General features: G+C 37.6%; 1 protein-coding gene across 3 annotated transcripts; it reads left to right on the forward strand.

Moving 5' to 3' along the window:
* Positions 1 to 947: 947 nt before the first annotated feature.
* TRA2B (transformer 2 beta homolog) lies at positions 948 to 20,688 on the forward strand. 3 transcript variants are annotated; one of them, XM_019958451.2, is made up of 10 exons: positions 949 to 1,151; positions 7,291 to 7,566; positions 12,435 to 12,568; positions 13,624 to 13,786; positions 15,109 to 15,297; positions 17,183 to 17,298; positions 17,606 to 17,689; positions 18,895 to 18,954; positions 19,724 to 19,797; positions 20,279 to 20,688. In XM_019958451.2, the coding sequence occupies exons 4-10, from the start codon at positions 13,754 to 13,756 to the stop codon at positions 20,287 to 20,289; spliced, it is 567 nt and encodes a 188-aa protein (XP_019814010.1). In that variant the 5' UTR covers positions 949 to 1,151; positions 7,291 to 7,566; positions 12,435 to 12,568; positions 13,624 to 13,753; the 3' UTR covers positions 20,290 to 20,688. The 3 variants fall into 3 exon arrangements, with proteins under 3 accessions (XP_019814009.1, XP_019814011.1, XP_019814010.1); XM_019958450.2 differs by lacking the exon at positions 7,291 to 7,566 and having other exon boundaries at positions 948 to 1,151; XM_019958452.2 differs by lacking the exons at positions 7,291 to 7,566; positions 12,435 to 12,568 and having other exon boundaries at positions 948 to 1,151.
* Positions 20,689 to 22,776: the final 2,088 nt, after the last annotated feature.

The raw sequence follows: 22,776 nt of genomic DNA on the forward strand, positions 1-22,776 counted from the left end.
GAGAGAAGAGGAAACGTAACTATTAATGACAGGTTTCTTTTGGGGGAGTGATGAATTGGTCCTAAAACTGCGAAGGTTGCACAACTCTGCAAATACAAAAACGACTTGAATTGTACATTTTAAATAAGAGTATTGCATGGTATGTGAATTATATCTCAAGAAAACTGTTTTAAAAAATCATATGACCCTTTATATGTATCAGAGTACCTCACCAGCCGGGTACCACACACACACACAGACACATATTTTTTAAGGGAAACAGCAGGCACAGAGAGATGTCTGAACTTCCAAGTTTGAGCTCTTTATCATGCTGTTGGGTGATGGCATAATTAATATTTACTCAGAGACACCACTACAGTTGTACGTCTAACCAAATCAGTTTTTAAATATATGTTTAACAGTTCTCCCTTACTAGACCACTAACTTCCTCGGGTTACGGATCGTGCTTATTTCAGTGCATCAGGATCTGGTAACGTGATTTGCTATTTGACAGATGCTCACATGAATGGATTTCAGGTAGGAATGATCCACAACTGAAGCTACAAAAAACCAAAGTTATGCACAGAACCCTGTATACGAATATGTGCCCTCTGCAACCAAATAAAGACACAAAGAATGAACAAAGCGGAAACAAGAAGGATGGGAGAAAAGGTGGGTATCTCTTCTCTCCATTCCCCACCTTCCACGACAGTTTACAGAAGGGAGTCAGGCGTGGAGGGTGACATCACTAACCCCCGCGGCGCCCACCACAGAAACAAGCCTCTGTGCTCACTTTCCCGCCTCAAACAGACTCGAGATGGGTTTAGCGCGGCGCGAGGGGTGGGGCTTACGTCACATCCGGCTCGGGACGCGCCACAGCTGGAAAGCGAAGGCCTAACGCCGAGGGGCGGAGCCAAGAAAGCGCGCCCTCTGGGAGGGGGTGGGGCCGGGTTAAAGAGCGCCGCGTCACGTCCGGGAGCCTTAGAGCCCAAGCGGAGGCGGCGCGGAGCGTTTCGGCTCTCAGCGGCTCGGGAACTGGTGTGTGGTGCGAGGCTGCGGCGGAGCCTCTACACTGAAGGCGCGAGAGGTTGGCAACTTTGATTGAAGCACATCGAGCGGCGACAGCAGTGGAAGTCATGAGCGACAGCGGCGAGCAGAACTACGGAGAGCGGGTAGGTATCGGTGGTGCAGGGGGCGGCTGTGTGGTCCCAGCTTCTTGCATCTCTTTCCAGGCCCATCGGCCTCGGGCCGGGAGACTGGGGCGATTTTGGCTCCGAAGTCTGAGACCGGGAGGGATGCGGGTCAGGTTAAGAAGCCCTGGTAGTATTGTCCTTATCCAAGAAGGAGGCCGCCGACGGGTTTAGGTTGCCCGGTACTCGAAACGGCGGTTTTTTCCGTTATCGGGAGGGAAAGATTAAAAATGGCCGCTGCGTCCCCTCGGTGGTGGGGGAGGGGAGCGGTATCTGGTTTCGCCGTTGCTCTCCTGCGAAGCCTCGCCGCAGCCATCTTGGGCTGGCGGGCTGGGCGCGCTGCCAGAGGCACAAAATGGCGGAGGCGCCGCGCGACAGTTTCCAGGCCGCGGGCGGCGAACAGGGGGCGCAAAGAGCGATGTTCTTCAGGGTTTATGCTCAGCATTTAGGTTAAGACAGGATCATTTTGGACCCCGAAAAGATGTGAATCTAAGGTGTTCTTGGCTTCTTTAAAGATGTCAAACTAGTCTGACGTAGACTTAAGTTCTGGGCCCGTTAGAGGGGATTGCGCGCGAGCTTTGTGTTCGGCCTAAATGGCGTGCTTTTCTTGGATGCCAAAAAGGCTGTTAAACCGCAAATAGTTACCGGTAACCAAGTAGATCACGAGGTCGCTGAGGTTTTCTTGCAGATCGAGTATGTCTTTTTTCCACGGGATGATGGAGAAATTGGCGGGCAACAATTTTTGGCGCCGTTGTTTTCCTTTGTTTTGAGCCATACCTATTTTATGAACCACGAATTGTGTTTGTGCGCTTTTTAAAGTTTCCACCCCAAAATGTGGAGTTTGGTGAGGACTGGATAAACTGCAGAAGTAAAGTTCCCGGGCTTAGAAAAAGCATAATATAAAGCTTGGTCGCGGGTCCGTGAGTACTAAGACGCAGAAATGTCAGTCTATTCGAATATTTTTGCAAACTTGAGAAACAAATTCTAGGTGATTTCATTAGGGCGTTTTTGAAAGGAAAGATCTTAACTCTTGGAATCTTAATTTATTGTGTAAGTTTGGGGCCAAATCTGATTAATTTGGTTTGAACCAGTCAGTCCTCGCCTTTACCTATGCAGATGAATACTGGCTTTTTTATTCGAAAGACGATTAATTTCCAGTCAGCAGTATGTGTGTGATTATCGTTTTAAGCTCTTTGGTGAGAAAGCTTGGATCAAGCTCCCAAGTTGTTAAAAACTGTGGGTTATGGTTTCCGCCAGTTGAAAAGAACTGGAAACTAGGTGTCGGTGTTTGGACTGGAAGACAAGTGATATCTTCAGTATTCAGCTATTAAAACAATTATTGGGTGCATTTTGAGAAGAAAAAATGGCTGGTTTTAGTGGAGGAGCTCTCAGTTAAATAAACCTGAGTAAGTTACTTGTGTGGAAGTTCGTGAGAGGAAACAATTGCAGGGATTGGGTCCTGGTTTGTGACAGCTCAAGAGACATTATCGTCCCACTAACCAAGCTTTTGAATTGGTATTTTTTTTCTGTTAGTAGGATATACATCCTAGTTACCTCACAATCTTGTTACGTAGGGTTATTCAACAAACTTACGGAGGAAGAGAAAATAATAAAGGTACATGTTACAGATTGATGTTCTGTCTTAAGCGCCTTGACTTGGAAGAGATCTCTGAACTTCGACGATGTGGAGTACTTCCACATTGTTTTCTTTGGCCTTTGTTTTGTCTTTAGATTGCTTTCTAGTTGGTTTATTGGAACCTGAAGTGGTTAGACTAGACCTAAAACAAACACTTTGGGAACACTTTGGGACTCCCAAAGAATGCTTGGCAAAACCATAAAGCTCAATGAAGTAGTTTAAATACAGTGCCACAAAAAGCATTAGGTAGACCAGTCAGGGCTGATTGGCTGAAAACTTCTTTTGAAAGTGCCTGAAAATAGCGGGAAAACTATTGCCTGCAGGGTAGTGATCTTGTACTTGGATGCTATGAATAGCTTATCAAGAGCCTGAAAAATTACTTTCATTCCACTCTTAAGCTGTTTGCCATGCGGGAGACCCGGTTCGATCCCTGGATTGGAAAGATCCCCTAAAGAAGGGAATGGCAACCCACCATGGACAGAGGAGTCTGGCAGGCTACGATCCATGGCGTTGCAGAGAGTCGGACATGATTGAGTGACTAACATAACACTTAAGTTTTCAGACCTTACAAATTATTAGTGTAAATCACTAACACCTACTAATCTAATCATCTAGTGATAATGTAATATTAAAATCTATCAGCTGAGGTCACTCATCACCACCACCTCCTCGTGGCCTTGCCGCCACTGTAGAAATTTTTTTTTTCTCCTCTCTTTTAGTCATAACCAGACCGGAGTAGAGGAGGTGAGAGCAATAAATCAGCTTCAGTTTGGTTGTTTATAGTGTGTTTACTTATTGGGTGAATATTGACAGAGATGTGATTTTTTTTTTTATGTGTTCCTTTGTTTTAAACGTGCAGCTAGGGTGCATTCCTGAATTTTTGTGGTTTGTTGAACACTTTCGGTTACTGCTATATCTTTTATCGGTATCGGGATTTTTCATGTCTTGATTAGACTTAAAATGTTTCTGGTTAGAGCTCACTTCCCTGATCTGGCCAAACCCACGTTAAAGTAAGATATCACTCATTCGAATTCAAGTTTTTTCCAATAATTCCCTAAAATTTCTCATATTTTTTTGCAGAGAAGTTGGCTAGCACCTTTGGAAGGAAGAGGTGGTCTTAGATCTGTTGTCAAGATTTGGGAGAATAAGAACATGATAGGGTCCTGTAGCCAAGTGTAGAGATGTATGGTAATGGGGAAGGAAGTGATAAATCCTATGGCCTAATTGTGTTCACAGTTTAGGGTGTGGTGAAGTTTGGCCTTGGCACTGGTTTGATGCTCTACCCTGATAACTGTAACTTCTTTTTTTTCCTACAATTGGGTCTTTACCTACAGAAACCAGTAATTAAGTGAGGAAGCAGTATTGTAAATATTGTAAATTGTAAAAAATTGTAAAATATTGGAATTGTAAAAAATTGTAAGTATTGTAAATACTTAAAGACCAAGTCTTTTAAATTTGTCTTGCTGTCAAGATTATGATACATACTCTGGTAGAGTATTGCTCATTTTTGCGAAAGAAATGGGTTTACAATGCAGGTATATTACCTTTAGTCTTCTTTGTAGAGATGAATGGCATTTGTATATCATCCCATCAAACTGCCTTTCATACTCTGCAGTTTCTCCTCTTCTGCTTAATCTTGGGTTGTCTTTTTGAATTTTTAGTAATTTTCAAAACTGAAACATCTCAGCCTTTTTCTTCCCAAAGGGTTGTAGCCATTGCACCAAGTTCCTTAAATAAAGAATTAATGTTGGGTGGGAGGAAATAGTTTTGTTTCAGTTTGAGTCTGGTAAGGCAACAAGTCTCTTGAAACCAAGTTGAAGAATATTTTTGGTGGTTTTAAGAATGATTTAATATTGTGGATATGGTCCAGAATTAGAAGGTGGCACCTTCAAACTGAAAATACAAGTGGTTGCAAGGTAAGTACTGGTTTTGTAGAGATTGAACAGGAAATCAGATGATGAGAGATAATGTTAAATGGAATTTGCTTTGTACAGCCTTTTCCATTCTTTATCTCCAATAAAATCCCAAACCTAAATGATAAATATTAGTACTTTCATAGTTTTTTTTTACATTGTTTTACATTTCGCCCAAGAGGATAGGGCTACAGCTGTGTATATCTTTTGAGCCTTAGCATGTGTGTTATATTTATCTTTTTTTTTTTTTTTTTAACACATAATTGCTTTATTTCCTCATAAAAGACAGTGATGAGGTGGTGGTTGAAGTTGGGTAATTTTAAGTGTTTTGCTTTTTTGAGGGGTGTAGGTCACACAGAACAGAATTAGGATTGTCATTTAGTTTTGTTTTTAAGCGGGGGAGGAATTCTTCATTACAGAAAATTAGTCTTCAAATTCTCAAAAATCTTTGCTTTGAATTGGGTTTTGGAGGTTATATTCTGATTTTTATCAATGCAATTGCTAAATATGATAGCATGGATGAGGACCCTTTTTTGGGGGGGCAATGATTTTTGTGCTGAGATAATAGACTTAAAAAGTAGTAATAAAACATACTTGGCATTTCTGCTGAAAAGTACTAAATGTTTATGAATGTAAATTCAGAGCCTACTGTTTTTGCAAAGGATCTTTTAAAAGCATGGAGTTAGAGCTGATTTAGGCTTGTCATGATAATATTTTCAGAACATTTTCTCAGTCTTTGAGGATTTTTCTATCCAAACTTCTGGAAAGTTTAGCTGCAGAAAGAAAATAGTCCTTAATGTTGATATGAGCATTGATTTTTATAGCATAATCAGTGAGTTTTCCTTAGCCCGTCCCAGTTATTAAGATACTGTCTAGTCAACCTAATGAGTTTGCACTTATTAATGTTGCATAAATTCCAGTTATAACCATTAGAATGATTTTAACAAAAATTGTGTTGGTGGTGAGACAAATTTCCGCTTATTTCTAAGTAGGACCTCTTAATATGTGTTTAACATTAGCCCAGTAGTTGGTCTTCTGGTTTTATTGAGTGGCCACCGCAACTTAGCTGAGTTTGAAGAAATCTAATGCTTATATTATCTAGCAGCTTATTTTGTTCTTCAAATATAAAGAAGATTGGGAAGGGGTAGTGAAATATCAGCAGGAAGGCATTCATATTGAAAAATTGTCATATCTAGAGCTTTGGCCTCTATTCAGCATTTTCTGAACCTAAGCCCTGTATATATATTTAAAGTTTAGGAGGCCTTAAAGGGAACCTGCTTGGGCATTCTGATTCCACGATTACAGTTGTGCTGCCAGTAAGCATTTCCCATTACATTTTAGTGATGGATATTAAGAGAGAACAATTACTCTGACTCCCTTAAGTAAAAAGCTTTAAAAAATTTTTTTCCCTGGATTAAATAAGCAATAATTGACTTTGAAAAACTAGACTGAAGATTATGCTTACTCTCTTGGAAGAGACATCATAACACTTCCATCATAGCCATGCATGATTGTCTTTGTGATCAGATAGGTATAAAGGACTTCTCTTTTTTTTTTTTTTCTTTTCCTAAGGAAAGTTTTATTTTCAGGAAAAAACTAGGAGAGGAAATTGACAGTGAAGGATCATAAAGTGAGAAGTACAAGAAAACTAGGATGTTTTAGTAGAGCAGTATTTTGTTTAGGATGTTCAATAAACACTTCAACTTACTGATCTTTTAAGTGATATTGAGTCTTTTTAATAATTTCAGGAGGTGAGCTGCAGTTTTATCCACAGCATTGCCACCTTTAAAAGTAGGGTTGCTCCTTTGGACTGCAGAATATTTTAATAATCATTGGGGGGCTGGATTTACCAAAAATTCTTTGAAAACACCGCAGTTGGGTTCAGGTTTGCTCTGCTTCCATCACAGCTCCTTGCATACAGTAGTTGGTTGACTTGATTTGGTCTTTTTATGCTTTAGTTTTAAGTTAGTAAATTGGGCCATTCATATTATAAAATCTCACTAGGGCAGCTTTCTAGAGGTGGGTTAAACATTAGTCCAAATTTTCAAATTCCCTGACATTGTTTTTCTACAGGCTACTTTTTCCGTTAAAAAGTGTGACATTAAATACATATCTTGACCTTAGTCACAATTTGTAGACCTCTTCAACCCTGAGCCTTGTCATCATTGTGCAAATGAATTGTCCGTGCTTTTCCTTTCTTGCACTTTTGTATTAATGTGTCATTTTTTGACTAGAGATGTGCTTTTGACACTTAACATACTTTCTATTGATGAATACAATAAGTAAGAAGTGTGAAATGTAATTGTAGTTCTTAATGTTAGATGAACAGTAAATGTTCAGTTGCGCACTTCACATTTCAGCTTAAGCGTGATAAATCTACATGGAGTAGACAAATGAGATTGACTATATTTTAGAACCAGCAGGAAACTAGTTTCAGATTTTTGAGCTGCATATTTTAGTTTTTCTAAAAAATCCAAAGCAAAAGGGATTTTTTTTTTCTAGTTTCAGTTTTGGCACTGGCTTTTATCCTGGAGTTTTAAAATATTCTTCATCCTGTTCTTTTTCTATTAAGGTTAATGTTGAAGAAGGAAAATGCGGAAGTCGTCATTTGACAAGTTTTATAAATGAGTATTTGAAGCTCAGGAATAAGTGAAGCTGAAATTTGAAAAAATAAAAGAAAGAATGCATGCTAATTATCAGACCAGAAGTCCCACTTGTAGAATATTGAGCAATTTGTGTGAAGTGGGGAAGATGAAAGAAGTCAGAATTTGAAACGGAAGAATGAAGAAAAGAAATAAAAATGAAGTTAAGATAAGAAGTAATCTGGAATCAGAAAGCACTACGCTAAGTAATTACTAGTCTGTTTATGTGTCCCTGTATATTTTGCTAAACATGCATGCATTATTTGTTTAATAGAAGAAATATATACAGGGTAAAGAAGTGCCTTCCAGGGGAAACGTTTAAATTAGGTAATTCTAATTTTAACTTCTTAGTCAACTGATTGAAATGCAACTTTTAAAAAAACAACCCTTTGTAGTCAAATAGGAGGCAGGAATGAGCTCTCCGATTTGGATTTGGGTAACAGAGCCGGCTTCATGTTGTCTCCTGGATTTTTCATCTCTGACATTGCTGGTCCTGGGGCGTGAGTACTTCCAGAATTGAAGTAGGTGGTCTAGGCCACCCTCTCTGGACTCAATGTACTGACCCCTATCCTTCAGTACAGATCAGTATAAGTAGAATGTTGTAAGTTTGTCAAAGTTTTCCTAAAGAATGTTATCAGGATGGTTATAGAACCGAACCCCCAAAATCCATTGGACAGGATCCTTCCTTTTGGCATTTATGAAAAAATTAATTTCTTTTTAGATGGCAATAGTGGAAAACTATGACCATTTAGGCCCTAACTTTAAGATGCATGTGTGCTAAATTCACAAGATGATTCTTAATTCTCTAATTCTTATTCCAGCTGAATGACTGGGTTACTGCTAAAAAGTTGTAGGGGCTTCCCTTAGAATGAGATAGGTCATATAAGTGAACAGGATACCTAACTCCACAGTGGCAGTAACAGTAAGTGCCTTATTCCCTTTTCTTATTTTCTGCTATTAACAACTTAACTGTTAAAATGGTGTGAGAGATAACAGATCATAAAGTAGCTTTGCTTCTGGTTCTCTACTCCTACCACTTGCTGGAAAAATAGACCTAAAAGTTCTGTCATTTCCCTTTCTGTATGCTTGTTTTAATTGAACAGAAGAGTCAAATGATTGGTGCAGTGTTGTTACTTTCAGTTGGATGGGGAAAGTTCATGTGTCAAAATAACACCCAGTAGTAGGCAACCAACAGATAGCTTCTACTCTGTCGGGAAAACTAAGGCTATCACTTCTCCCTGAAATTAAGATAGCCTAAACTTTGAGAGTTTTTGAACCTCACAACTCTTGGGGCAGTGTCTTAAATTACTTGGATTCATTTTCTGATACTTCAGGGCCTACTTGTGTCAAATTTGTGCTTTTTCAATTCTTTATCTTGCAAGCAGATGATTACACCCATTTATAGTTTCCATCATTTGCCCTGATAATTTGTAGAACTTGCCACGTATAAACTAATAACATTAAATTGGTAGTGTTAGTTTTGCATTCTGAATTACTTACAGATTAGGCTGAGGCAACGGATGTGAATGGATGTTAAATTTTTATTCAAGCTCATTGATTCTTTTATCAGGAGACCTGAAAAGTCCTTGGGGTCTGAAAGAGAAAGTATCTGTTAGTCATGTAAGGGGAAGAAGCAGTTTGGAGTTTGTTTGGAAAGGTGTAAAGGGAAAGTAAACACTGATGCTAGTGGACCATCTCATCCATTCAGGTTTTTGCCCCCCTTTGGCCAAAGCATCTTGGAGTCTGAGAATGCCTCTCCACCTCCGGCCTGGGTAGTAGGGGGAAACAGACTTCTTGTCCTGGGGCAAGCATAAGGTACATGCCCTCAGGACGGCTAATAAATGACAGGGTGGGGAGGTGGCAGAGAAGGTGACAGAAAACAAGGTTTCAGGAAAATGACTGTTGAAAAAACCAGATAAGTAAGAAGCATAAAACTTGAAATTAAGTCAGTGAGACTTAAATAAGCATCACAAATATGTATGGTGTTTTTTAAGAAATGCAGATGCCCAACTCCAGACCTAATAAAATAAGCTCTGGTTGGGGATCTGTATTTAAATGCTCGGTAGGTTTACTACATATCTGTAAGAGCCTTTGTTGAAGGTCTACTCTATTGCATCTAGTTTTTAAAATATGTGAGAAACCTAGAAATTGGATGGTTATTCCTACTTCTTTCATCTCTTTCAAAAAGTTTTTTTAAGATTCTGTCATTCTCAGAATAGGGAGATACTGGCTAGTATTTTGTTGGAAGGCTGAGTTTGTTTCTCCCTGATGTGTTCCCTATTGATTAGTACATGACTAAGATTCAGTTTGTAAGAACTTGATTCCCTGTGTGGTTTTCAGGGAATTTTTGGTTGTGTTGTTCATGCTCACTTTACATTTGTGATCCTTTTCCTTGAGGTATTGGTAGGGTTTTAATGTGTTAGCGCTGAAGAGTTTTGTGAGCCCTGAAAGTGGTCTTTGAATTTTTTGTGTTTAGGGGCTTTTCTAGCTGATTTTATGGATTTAACCATGGACCAAGGTTTAAAGCTAACTTTATGCTTTTAGATTTGGCCTTCTAGACAAGGTAAATAACCTTGCATATATTTCCAAACCAGTTAATAGCCAACATAATTGCAAAAGGGTTTACTTAATTTTAAGACTACCTCTGATATGAAAGGTAGGAGGTAGAGACAGTGTTTCTGTGTTAGCCTAACAAGTGTCAGTACAGAAGAAGACTTAGTGTTCCAGTGGTTTCTCCTATTCCTGGTCTGAGAAATGATTGTTCATAAAATACATCTGCATATAGCCAATTAGTTTTAGAGGTTTAGTGAAAAGTCTTATAATTTCACAAATACTGTTATTTTTGACCCTTGATCTGCTAGAAACCTCATTAAAGTTTATTCTGAGGCTATAACGACTTTCTTTTCCTTCTTGGTGAACAGATTGGTAAAGCACCTCAGCTTAGAATAAGGCTTTTCTGTTTTACTGAAGCAAGAGGCTTAAAAGAGGATCTTGACTTTTTACTCTTTTTTTCAGATGAACTGATTTTTGTTAACTATAGTTATTTTATCGGTAATCTTTTAACTCTTATTGTGAGGCACCCATATCGTCTCCCTGCTAGAGCAGATTGCTTTCTTTTGTTTCCACTAAAGGTCATAATTTTTCCATGAAGTCATCTTTGTAGCATTGGAATAAACAAAGGTGTTAGAGTCCCTCTTTCTACCTTATCTTCTAGATTAGCTTTTGCCTGTTGAATGATTGCAGAAACTGCATCCCCAATTTGAGAACCTCTTTATCCCAGGAGAGGAGGATTGTGCTTTTGAATGTCCAGAATATTTGCCAGAGGAAGTCAAAGGATTGTTAGTTGGGGTCCTCAAAGCTGTAGTGCCTCTCTTAAACATTCCTCGATGATAAAAGTAGCTATTTTCACTAATAATTAGGGGTGTCATCTTTTACTTTGACTCTTTATTAACTCATGGCAGGAAGGGAGAGTAGCCATGTTTCGTAGCCATGTTTCATGCCACTTCACACCATTTTGTGTGACTTTGAAATTTAGAGTCATTTGGGGTATAGAGACCAGAATTCATTTTGCCCACTGAGTTACTCTTTTTCTAAACTTTAAGCCTTGTTTCTTCTGTGTTGCATGTAAGTTTTGTCCTTAAGCATCATAGGAAAGATCTTCCAAATTTTCTCCACTGTTCTCTTAAGTCACAGAACGTATTCAAAAATGTTTTGGGCTGTGATTTAGATGAATTTTCTACCTTTATCCTTTTAAGAACGGCTGGAGTGTTTTATTCTGCAAGTCTGCCACACAGGGCGGTCTCTTGTGATAAAGTTTTATGCCACTTCAACATTGATTGTTACCCCTACAGCAACTTACCTGTAATGTTGATTCCTTTTGAGTCAAGCCATTTTAATTCTGTGTTGGGCAGGAAGATTCATGAGATTAATTAATGCCTTTAAGTTAGATGAAGGTGGATAACCTGAAATGTTGTCTTGTTTGATGATACCTTGGTTAGCTGTCAGACTGAGTTAATTGTTATCTTTTCCACTATTTCTATTTTGGTGCCTTGGCAGAACGTTCCTTTAGCTTTTTTCTCTAATTATATGTCTTTGGTTCACCAAACTAGTTATCCTGTTTGGCCATTTCTTCGCTAGTTCCTTTTAGAGATTTTGTTTTTGTACAACCTACCTACCAGCTAGTCACAGCTACGATAGGGAAAAGCTTAGGTATAAAGTATGTATCTAGATTCTGTTTTTTACATACAGTTCCTGAACTTCCTTCCTGAAAGTAGATTAGGAGCCTGTGATCTAAACTGTTGCAGTTTTAATATGTCCTTTCTGTATATAACTTTTCTAACTGCTTATTCCCAGTTTCCCATCGATTGGCCCTGGCTCATCTACAGTTAGCTGAGGAAAATCTCTGGTACCCTCTTAATTCTTACCTCTGCAGTTCATTCACTGCCTTTCGACTGTAGCTTCATCTGGTTGCTTTGAGATCCGTAAGGGCTTCCTACATAGTTGGATGGACAGGGTCTACAGATCTAGGCTCCTTCAAGCTGGTCCTTGCTCTCTAGGTTTCTGTTCTTCCTCTGTGACTTGAAACAGTACTGTCCTTGTCTTTTTTCTCCACTCAGCAATAAATAAAAGTTGAAAATAAAGTAAATTTTACAAATTTCATAGGTTTTTTTTTTTTTTTTTTAATTGATGGCAGTTTGACTGAAATAATAGGTATGAGGTATAGGTGTCATAGTTAATAAGGTTCTTTCTCACCCTAGTCTTTACGGAGTAACATTCCCAAAACAATCCTTGGGCAGTTCCCTTAACTGCTTGGCTTGGGCACCCATTTCTGAAGAGAGTGGGGTCAGTTAACTCTTATCCCTGCTCCCCAAGAAAGGTGGAAGTTCAAGTTAATTGGCTTATGTCAATTGGAGCAACGTAACTATTATACCAGGTATATTCAGTTCCTGCCCTTACTATGTTTTCTTATCTTGGAAGGGGATTGCTTTCCCTCACCATTTATCTCACCACAACTTATTTGTTTTTAAAGTTGCCCAGAAAGTATACAAATTAAACTTTTGACATCTACGTGTAGGAATCCCGTTCTGCTTCCAGAAGTGGAAGTGCTCATGGATCTGGGAAATCTGCAAGGCATACCCCTGCAAGGTCTCGCTCCAAGGAAGATTCCAGGCGTTCCAGATCAAAGTCCAGGTCCAGATCTGAATCTAGGTAAGAAAGACTGTCTTGGGATTTTCTTGTTACTCTTAGCTTTCAAACTGGTGTGTGCTTTTGTAAACTAGGAAGATAGAGAGGGTTAGATCATTTGTTGGCTTATTTAATATTGGTACGAGAAATGAACTTAATTGTTAAGTTCTGGGAGACAAAAGACTAAGTGGCTAAGAGCCTGGGCTTTTGGTGTTAGGGTTCATATCTTACCTCTCTGTTTTTTTCTGGCTTGGGCAGATTACTTAACCTTTTCAATCTTAACTTCCTTATCTATAAAAGATGAATTAGCAATAGTACCAGTTCTTCAGAATTGTTGTGAGGATTCACTGAGTTTATGTGAACTGCTTATTAGTATGGCAAAAAAAGACTACAGAGCATTGGCTTTTAGAAACTGCAATTCTTGATAAATAGGTGTAGTCTAGTATGACAAATGTACTATAAAACAAAAAACCTTAACACAGCACTTTTTTTTTTTTTTTTTTTTAATGTTCAAGTGTAGGCTATATATCCTGGTTTGCCCAGGTCAGCCCCAGCTTGATGCCTACTGTCAGGCATAATTAACAGTGCCCCCTTTCTCTCTCACACTGTATTCTTCCTGGGTTAGATGACAGTTCATATGATCACTGTAGTTAAGAGCAACTGGTTGATTTTAAAACTGCTGGAGAATACTGCTTGTAATGGTGATGTTATCATAAGTCAATTATGGGCATAATGCAAGAAGCTTAAAAATGAAGGATGGTATTGTGAAGGGTAAAGGTGGACACAAATCAGGCTAGTATGAAATGTTGCATGTTTTGTGATTTTTAATAGATACTGTGTTGTTTAATCTCTTTAATTATTTAAGATATGATGGAAGGGACCTTTAGTTACTGATGGTTTTGGAACTCTTCCTAGCACAGAAATGACAATATACAAAAGAAAAGTATTGATCCCACTACATACCTGGATTGTGTGTTTTACCTTTTGAAGCTTAACTTTAGAATAACGTTTTGAAAGAATTAAAAGCCATATCTTGCCGTCAGCTATTCAGTCATAACCTTGAAGCCCTTGTCTTTCAGGTCTAGATCCAGAAGAAGTTCTCGGAGGCATTATACAAGGTCACGATCTCGGTCCCGGTCCCATAGAAGATCTCGTAGCAGATCTTACAGCAGAGATTATCGAAGACGGCATAGCCACAGTCATTCTCCCATGTCTACCCGCCGGCGTCATGTTGGGAATCGGGTAAGGTGAAAACAATTATTTCTGAAGTAGTGGACACTGTATGAAGCCACTTTATAATTGATGTATAGTATATTCCCTTCTGTTTTTGGTGTTTTGTTCTGTAATAATTTAAAACTGATAACTTTTGATGCTGGAGCTTTAGCATGATTCCTCTCTAGAGCCTTTTCAGTGTTTGGAGATTTTTTTCTTTTTAAAAGATTATCTCCCATATATGGTCTACATTTGAGCTGTTGATCACAAAAATTTAAGATACTGTCACACTAACAGCACATCAAATAAAAAATTCTCTGTGCGATACGGTTAATATAGTTAGATCATATATCTATGTTCCATACTATTGTTTGAGTTTTCTGGGTTTAATATGCTTTAAAATATGCTATGATTTTCCCATTTAGTTTTAAGCAAGTTTCTTTCCAGTTTTAAAGCTTTGCTTGTCTTCCATGCTGCTGCTAAGTCACTTCAGTCGTGTCAGACTCTGTTCAACCCCATAGACGGCAGCCCACCAGGCTCCCCCGTCCCTGGGCTTCTCCAGGCAAGAACACTGGAGTGGGTTGCCATTTCCTTCTCCAATGCAGGAAAGTGAAAGTGAACTCGCTCAGTCGTGTCTGACTCTTAGCGACCTCGTGGACTGCAGCCTACCAGGCTGCTCCGTCCATGGGATTTTCCAGGCAAGAGTACTGGAGTGGAGTGCCATTGCCTTCTCCATGTCTTCCATGAGAAGTTACAAATGAGATGGCATTTAGTGTGTTTCTTTTGTGGTTTTTATTGAAAAATATACAAGTAGACCTATAGGGAGTGTATGTTTTTGAAAGTGGGGTGGAATTTAACTATAAAATGTATGTGCGAAGTAGTGAAACCTTTAAGCAAACTCATGGCAACTGGGATGTCAGCAACATTTATTATTTTTTTTTATAAATAATATAATAATATAAACATTTATTATAATAGTTGACGCTGCTTAATATCTGTTTTAAAAAAGTTTGGTACACATCTGTAGTTTCACTTGTACGTATATTTGAACACTTACGATTTTTCTATAGAAATCAAGCTGAATGTACTTCTGTATCTCTTTGGCAGTTTAGAGCCTCCTATTGTGTGAATGGTATATCTTAATTCACCATTATGAAGTTTTACCTCTCCTCTTGCCCCAGCTTATAGAGACATAGTTCTCTGCATACATGCTTGTGATGCTGATGTAACATTACTTTTAAAATGCTGTTTTATTTCATTGTTATCTTTTCATATTAGTGACAGTTTGGCGGGGGGAGTTGATATGTGATGCTTTTTAAAAGTTTTTTTTTAATCTATTTTTCTATTTCTAGGCAAATCCTGATCCCAACTGTTGTCTTGGAGTATTTGGATTGAGCTTGTACACTACAGAAAGAGATCTAAGAGAAGTGTTCTCTAAATATGGCCCAATTGCTGATGTATCTATTGTATATGACCAGCAATCTAGACGTTCAAGAGGATTTGCCTTTGTATACTTTGAAAATGTAGATGATGCCAAGGAAGTAAGTAAAAAGTCTTGTACCTTTGTGTTAAAAAAAAAAAAGGTATATACACATGCTTTCACTTTTACACACACGCTCAGAGTCTTTAACTATTCTTCCTTGGATGACTTTTGCTTTAGTAATTCCATCAGTCGTGTCAGACTCTTTGCAATCCCATGGACTATGCAGTCCATGGAATTCTCCAGGCCAGAATATTGAAGTGAGTAGCATATCTTTTAATGTGGAAATTTCAAAGATTTGTAGCATAACAGCAAAGTGACAGTTTGGTTCTAAATTCCAACTCAGTCTCTTCCACCATTTTATTTGAAGTAAATTCAAACATAGTCAACTGTTCTCAGATGTGTGCCTAGATACAGATATTTCTAAAATAGAAGAATATTAATAGTCCAGTTTGGAATATTTAATGAGTGTTTACATCAGATTACTTTCTAAAATGAAAACATTAAGAAGTGATAAAGCCATGACTCAGGATAAAGGAACTGGTTTTGATTGTATACTGTATACTGGCAAGTGATTTTATGTTTTGGATGTTGAGGTAGAACATAGGAAGTAACTTTTTTTGGCCTTGAGGCTTATGGGATCTTAGTTTCCCAACCAGGGATTGAACCTGGGCCACGGCAGTGAAAGCACCAAGTCCTAAACATTGGACCTCGAGGGACCTCCCTAAAATTTTTTTTACAGAGGCTAAAGTAAAAATTCGATGTGTGACTCCTGGCCCATTTAAGAAATTTGAACTTCAGATACATGGGGGTGATTGCTAAAGTCATCTCCGAGGACAGTAATAAGGAGGGGAGAATCTTGAGAAACTTAATGACAAGCCATCTGAGGTTAATATTGAGATTAATAATTTTGAGCTCTAAATAAAATTAAATGAATAGAGTAAGCCCATCTACTAAAGGAAGAATTAAAAGCTGAATGCAGGTGGTTATAATTTAAGAGATTTAAGGAATGCTATGTCATTCAACTTCATTTTGGTAATAATTGATGTCAAAAATGTTAATAACATTTGTCCAAGGTTACTTACGGAATCGGCTTCTTTGTTTTTCTACTTTGTGTGTGTGTGTCCTACAGAACCACAGTTCCCTTTCTGAAAGATAGTATATTTTGTATCTAAATCAGTAATGCCAAAAACTGCCTTGAGGCCTAAAACAATCAAACTAGAAAATAGCATAATTGGAATTAGAAATCTAAATTCTATTTAGATAGAGAGGTATTTGTTTAAATTGTGAATAAACTGCTATGTCTTTGGGATGGGGTATTTTTTTTCTTTAGTACAGTATATTTTCATTTTAATGTTTGAAACTATATGTAATTCAAGCTTTCAACCCAGCTCTTTGCTTCCATAGCAGGGGTCCTCAAATTGGTGTAAAGGATTAGACAGTAACTATTTTGGGCTTTGGGAGCCATAAGAGCTCAATGACGGCTTTTCAACCCTACCATTGTAATGTAAAAGCCATATAAAATGCAAATTAATGAGGGGCTTTGTTTCAGTAAAACATGGTCACTTAATTTTGAATTTCATTTCTGATGAAATACTACTTTGACACCCACACCTGTTTAAATTCTTAGCTCGTGGGTCATAGTTTGCCAACTGTGTACTATTTTATAGACTTATAGGTACTGTCAAATCTATAGTTGGTACAGTAATTTCAAATAGTTCATGGCTTAAGTTGGTGCTCACAGGTGGCTTTTTTTTTTTTTTTTTTAATGAACTTTTCTAGGCTAGCTTTTGTAAGTAAAGATTTGATAGGCAGAAAAACTTATTAATAAGCTGTCAGATATAATGCTCAGGCCTAACTGAAACATCTAGTTGGGTTTTATATATAGATAATAGTTAATTTGGGGCTTTGTTCATGATTTATATAACAACTCATATCTTTTGAAGGCAAAAGAGCGTGCCAATGGAATGGAGCTTGATGGACGTAGGATCAGAGTTGACTTCTCCATAACGAAAAGACCACATACTCCAACACCAGGAATTTACATGGGGAGACCTACCTAGTAAGTTTGTTTTCAAGGTTGTTAAAATACTGACAGTTCACTTTAGGGCACAGGGAGGCTTTTGGCATTTCCAGCTGACTAAAACTTAAATTCAATATAAATAATATTTAGTAGAAACATTCGGTTGGTACCATAAATTGTGATGACATGTAATAGATTAATCACTTCCTACTTTTATCATAAAGAAATGCCATATATTTGACATTCCTGGGTAATTAAATGATTCTCATCAGACCAGTTTTCCCACTCTGGGAACTAGTAAATATTAATGTAGGTAAAACCAAGTTTGTATAAATCTTATTCACAGTGGCAGCTCACGCCGTCGAGATTACTATGACAGAGGATATGATCGAGGCTATGATGATCGGGACTATTATAGCAGATCGTACAGGTATGTTAACCAAAATACAAAGTTTTTAAGTTGTTGAAAGACAAATAAGCGCTTCTGGTTCAGTTGCAACATAAAGCAGCACTGTTTTAGCCTTTGATAAAGGTATTTACCTTTAATAAATTGGAGATCCAGAGATTAAACTGGATTTTTTTTTGGCCGCAACTCAAAGCATGAGTGCTAAGATGCTTTAGTTTTTTCCAACTCTTTGCAACCCTATGGACTGTAGCCCACCAGCCTTCTCTGTCCTTGGGATTCTCCAGGAAGGAATACTGGAGTAGGTTGCCATGCACTCCTCTGGGGGGCAACTCACAGCATGTGGATCTTAAATTGCCCAACTAGGAACCAAACCTGTGCCCCCTACAGTGGAGTATTAAACCAGTAGACCACCAGGGAAGTCTCTGGATTTTATGGTTATACTTTTGTTTTTGGTATGTGTATTTTTAAAGCACTAAGTAGTAAACCAATGGGACAATAAAATTATAGACCATACTCCAGGCGCTTCCTCCCCCCTTTTTGTTTTTTTAAAGTGAGTTTCATGAACTGATTTTGAATATCATTGCTTTATAAAGCAATTTTTGGTAGCTGAGGAATTGTGTTGAAGGGCAGGGCAAATTGATTCTTGGAAAAATCTAAAGAAATTATTTAAGGATTAATTTGCTATAACAATGGTAAGAGGTTTATTATTAACAATATTGAACATTTTTCAGGGGTTGATAGGGAAATGCTTATGATACTAGGAATACTTTGGAAAGTAAAAATGAAGTAAAGTTCTCTATTTAAGCAACAGCAGGTAATTTAGATCTTGTATTGTTAGTCAAAATGGAAATTGTGTAGTAAATATTGACCATAACAGTTAATCCTTGATACCCTATTTTGGTGTGGTAGTGAGCTGTTGTCTTTTTTTGCACACTATTCTGTAATTTTTAGAAAGTTGACAGTCCTGACATTTAGCACGGACAAACTTAAGTGGCATTTCTGTACTGACATGTAGGGGATTGATTTGTGGAGGATGCAAAGATTAGTCTTAAGAGTACTTAATATGATACTCATTTTAACCACCAGGGAGAGCTCTATGTCAGTTTGTAAAGGGGTGGCAAAAGCAACTCTTTATTGCTTAAAGGAAACTAGCTTTCACTTCTGTTTTAATTTTATTGCATGAATTGTGCATTTTTAAAACTTAAAATGTTTGTTTTCTGCCTTCACAGGGGTGGAGGAGGAGGAGGGGGAGGATGGAGAGCTGCTCAAGACAGGGATCAGATATACAGGTACAGGAAAAGATTTCTGTTTAACATTGCTTCTGCACTGTGTGAAGGTTTTTACAAGAGAATCTGGTATATAGGAATTTCCTGATGACAGAAAAGTTTGGCACTGGCCAGGAAAAGATTTAAATCTGTACAGTAGTAGAATGGCTCACATAAAGATATTTGTTATTCATATTTTGATAAATTATAAATGGCATTCATAAAATTTATAAATGAGAAGTTTATAAAAATACTGTAACTGAAGTCAAATGACAATGTACATGGCTTAATTTATGTTCATAGAGATTGGACTTGTTATCACTCGGTGGTGCCATTTTATACCTTAATATGAGATGATGGCATAAATGAAGAATCCATAATATTTTAATCTTATTTATCCCTAATGGTTTCATTAGCTTATTACAAGCATTTCAGAATAAGCAAGTAATTATTCAAGTTTATCTTAACACAAAACTAAATCACTATGAATGAAATTTGGGGTGTTCATTCATAGGGTGTGGTTAAAATTAGTGGTAATGATGATTTTCTTCTCTAACCCAGTTTAAATTTGTTAGGTATAATGTTAACTAGCATATGATCAGATTCAACCTCTTTGATAGGGGTTTTTGGTACTGGGCCTGATAATGTGCTTCATTCTCAGGACTAAACAGACCTTACTACAGTGTTTTTGAAGGTCAGCTGAGGGTCTTTTAGTTTTGGAAACTGATAAAGGGATCAGTCACTTTAATCTGTGATCTATGGAGTCTTAGATGGTCTTGATATTTGTTTACAGAAGACGGTCACCTTCTCCCTACTATAGTCGTGGAGGATACAGATCACGTTCCAGATCTCGATCATACTCACCTCGTAAGTTTTTATTTTGATATAATTTTGTTATAATAGTGTGACTTGCTATGACTTACGGAAACAACAGCAGATAATGGGTTGATTCAATTAGTATTTCCTCAATTTTTCTGTAGGGTTCAAGGAAGTATATGAAAACAACCCTTGGATCTTAACTCTTGTTACTAATTAAAATAGTACATGTGTATTTTGTCACCATTTGTAGCTTTTTTTTTTTTCTTTTTTTCTTTTTTTTTTTTTTTTAAGGAATTCTTAAAATTTTTTTTACAGCTTAGAAACATTTTTGAGTGACTTAAAACCTTAGCTTTCAGATTGAGTTAGCTAAATTCCGCTATTTCTGTTTAACATTGGTTCTGCACTATGTGAAGGTTTTCACAAGAGAATCTGGTACATAGGAATTTCCTGATAACAGAAAAGTTTAAAATTCTCAACGTTAAATGTATGCACTTGAGTATTGAAGTGTATTTATTTCCTTTTTTTCTAGGTCGCTATTAAAGCATGAAGTTGAAGACTTTCTGAAACCTGCCCTAGAGTTGGGATATTGTTTGTGGACAATATTTTTTATTGTCTCCTGTTTAAAAAGTGAACAGTGCCTAGTGAAGTTAGGTGACTTTTACACCTTTTATGATGACTACTTTTGGTGGAGTTGAAATGCTGTTTTCATTCTGCATTTGTGTAGTTCGGTGCTTTGTTCAAAGTTAAGTGTTTTCAGAAAAGTATGTTTTGCATGTATTTTTTTACAGTCTAAAATTTTGACTGCTGAGAAGTTTCTATTGTACAGAACTTCATTTAAATGGTTTTTCTACTGAATCCAGGGTATTCTGAAGATCGAAGCCTGTGTGTAAAATGCTACCAAATGGCAAAAAGCAACAATAAAGTTTGGTTTTTACTTTTCTTTCTAACATATCAATGCTTAGCAGAACTATTCAGATTAGATTGTCAGTAGTAAATTAAAGACAAAAATGCCCGTTCTCCTCGAGTCCATGAAACATACCATACTTAATATACCTGCAATTAAGTGATAAAAATTATGCTCTGTAACTCTATACTGCTAGTGTTAAAAACTAAAGATCTTTCAATACAGCAAATGCTTAATGCTTATATAAATGTGAATTTGTCAGCCTTTATGTAATCTGTATTATATATAGCAGGGAATAAGATGAGTTACACAATGTATGCCTTAAAAAGGCTATTTCTTAAAGCTGTTAGAAGGGGATAATGGTATTTCAATTAGTTATCAGCAAGTGACAATACATTCCACCACAAATGTACTCTTGTTCTTCTAGCTTTTAAGATTATATGGAAAAACTGGGTGCTTCAGAGTTTTGAGAAAAAAGAAGGGAACACTACACCTGTGTTGTGGATGATCTGAAGACTTTGCCTGTTCATTTTTTAAATATTACTTTCAGGTCCTTTGCTTACCAAAGGAGGCCCAATTTCACTCAAATGTTTTGAGAACTGTGTTTAAATAAACGCAAATGAAAAGACTAAAAAGGCTGGTAAAACTCAGTTTATAGAGATTTTGTTTTAACTTTGCTACATAAGAGTTCTTTTATAGTTTTTAGTACCTTATACAGTATTCCTTGGACTGAAATGTATTCTTTCTGTTGTTAAAATTGTTTTAAATAGGTAAATTTTGTACTCCTGGAAAATACATTTAAAGTAAGTAACCAGGTCTTGGAATGAACATCTCCACTTGGGGATGGTATTGTATTAAAATATTCTCCACACTTGCCCTGAAGGTGCCTGAAATGAACATTTTTTCTAGGATATTTTCATGGTCAATTCTAGGCAGGTAAATAAGTTTGTTAGCCTGCTGACCCTTCTATTATTACTTGAAGGGCATGGCAACCCACTCCAGTATTCTTGCCTAGAGAATCCCATGTACAGAGGAGCTTGGAAGACTACAGTCCATGGGGTAGCAAAGAGTCTAGACACGACTGAAGCGACTAAGCACAGTATGCCGAGGCTGCATCAATCATAATGATGTAGTAATTTACCATAGGTCAAACAGCAATTAAAATACCAATGCCAGGATCTGAACTTGACCAGTCTCAATCTGTAGTCTGTGCTGTTAATGACGATGTCATTTAATCTGGGTAACCAGATGAAAAATGTTGGTAATAGAATGTTAGGTGCTAGGGTGAGATGGGCTGAAGAGTGGTGAGAGTCCTGTTCTGGGATAGCAAATAGTACACTAAAAAAGTGTATCATGGTGGTCATCTTGTTTGCAAAAAGTGTTTTTTTAAAAGCCATAAAACTATATAAGCATATGAATTTTGAAGACAGCACATAGAAGCCAGATAGTCACAGAATTTGGTACAGACACATTTCTTTAAGACTTAAACTATTTAAAACATGTAAGTTTTGTTCCTACAATTAAAACTTTTGCACTTAATTGCCAGCCTTTTGTCCCCTTTGGAGCTCCTCAGAATACTTTCCAAGTGTATCTGAAAAGCTGTTGCTTGCATAATTATTAAAACTCAGGTATACTACAAGGACTTTGCTGCTGTTCTCAGCTAGGCTCTCATAGGACAGCTGAGGTTGATTGATGGACTGCAAAGACAGGTTTGCTTCACACTGCAGATTTGTGGATCTGTTTCACATGGCTCAGCCTCCTTGAAGTAGACAGACCAGAACACGTTCCTCCCACTATGATGTGGAAACACAAGTTAAATCAAGTACGTTTTAAGCTTTTGTATTAACGTCTCATAGGCAAAAGCAATTTGCCATATTGGTATGTGTGTCACTTTCTCAGCTTCCCAGCACACAGACATGCTGGGAGTATATCCCAGTGGCAGCAGGGTATTCTGCAAACAGTCCTGCTGAGAGGCAGAGCCCAGCTAACCTTGTTCAGTTGCTGAGTTGTATCCAACTGAGACCTAGACCTGGTGGGCTGCAGCAATCCAGACTTCTCTGTCCTCCACTAACTATGGAGTGTGTTCAAATTCATGTCCGTTGAGCGCCTGTGTCCTTTTGTCT

The sequence above is a fragment of the Bos indicus genome, chromosome 1, assembly GCF_029378745.1.
Source record: "Bos indicus isolate NIAB-ARS_2022 breed Sahiwal x Tharparkar chromosome 1, NIAB-ARS_B.indTharparkar_mat_pri_1.0, whole genome shotgun sequence".
In the NCBI taxonomy this organism is placed as follows: Eukaryota; Metazoa; Chordata; class Mammalia; order Artiodactyla; family Bovidae; genus Bos; species Bos indicus.

Bases quoted from the DNA above. Each gene is read 5' to 3' on its own strand.
- TRA2B (XM_019958450.2), top strand. From the start codon at position 1,116: ATGAGCGACAGCGGCGAGCAGAACTACGGAGAGCGG. The intron at 1,152-12,434 runs GTAGGTATCGGT...ATCTACGTGTAG, and splicing joins AGCAGAACTACGGAGAGCGG to GAATCCCGTTCTGCTTCCAG. The intron at 13,787-15,108 runs GTAAGGTGAAAA...TTCTATTTCTAG, and splicing joins GGCGTCATGTTGGGAATCGG to GCAAATCCTGATCCCAACTG.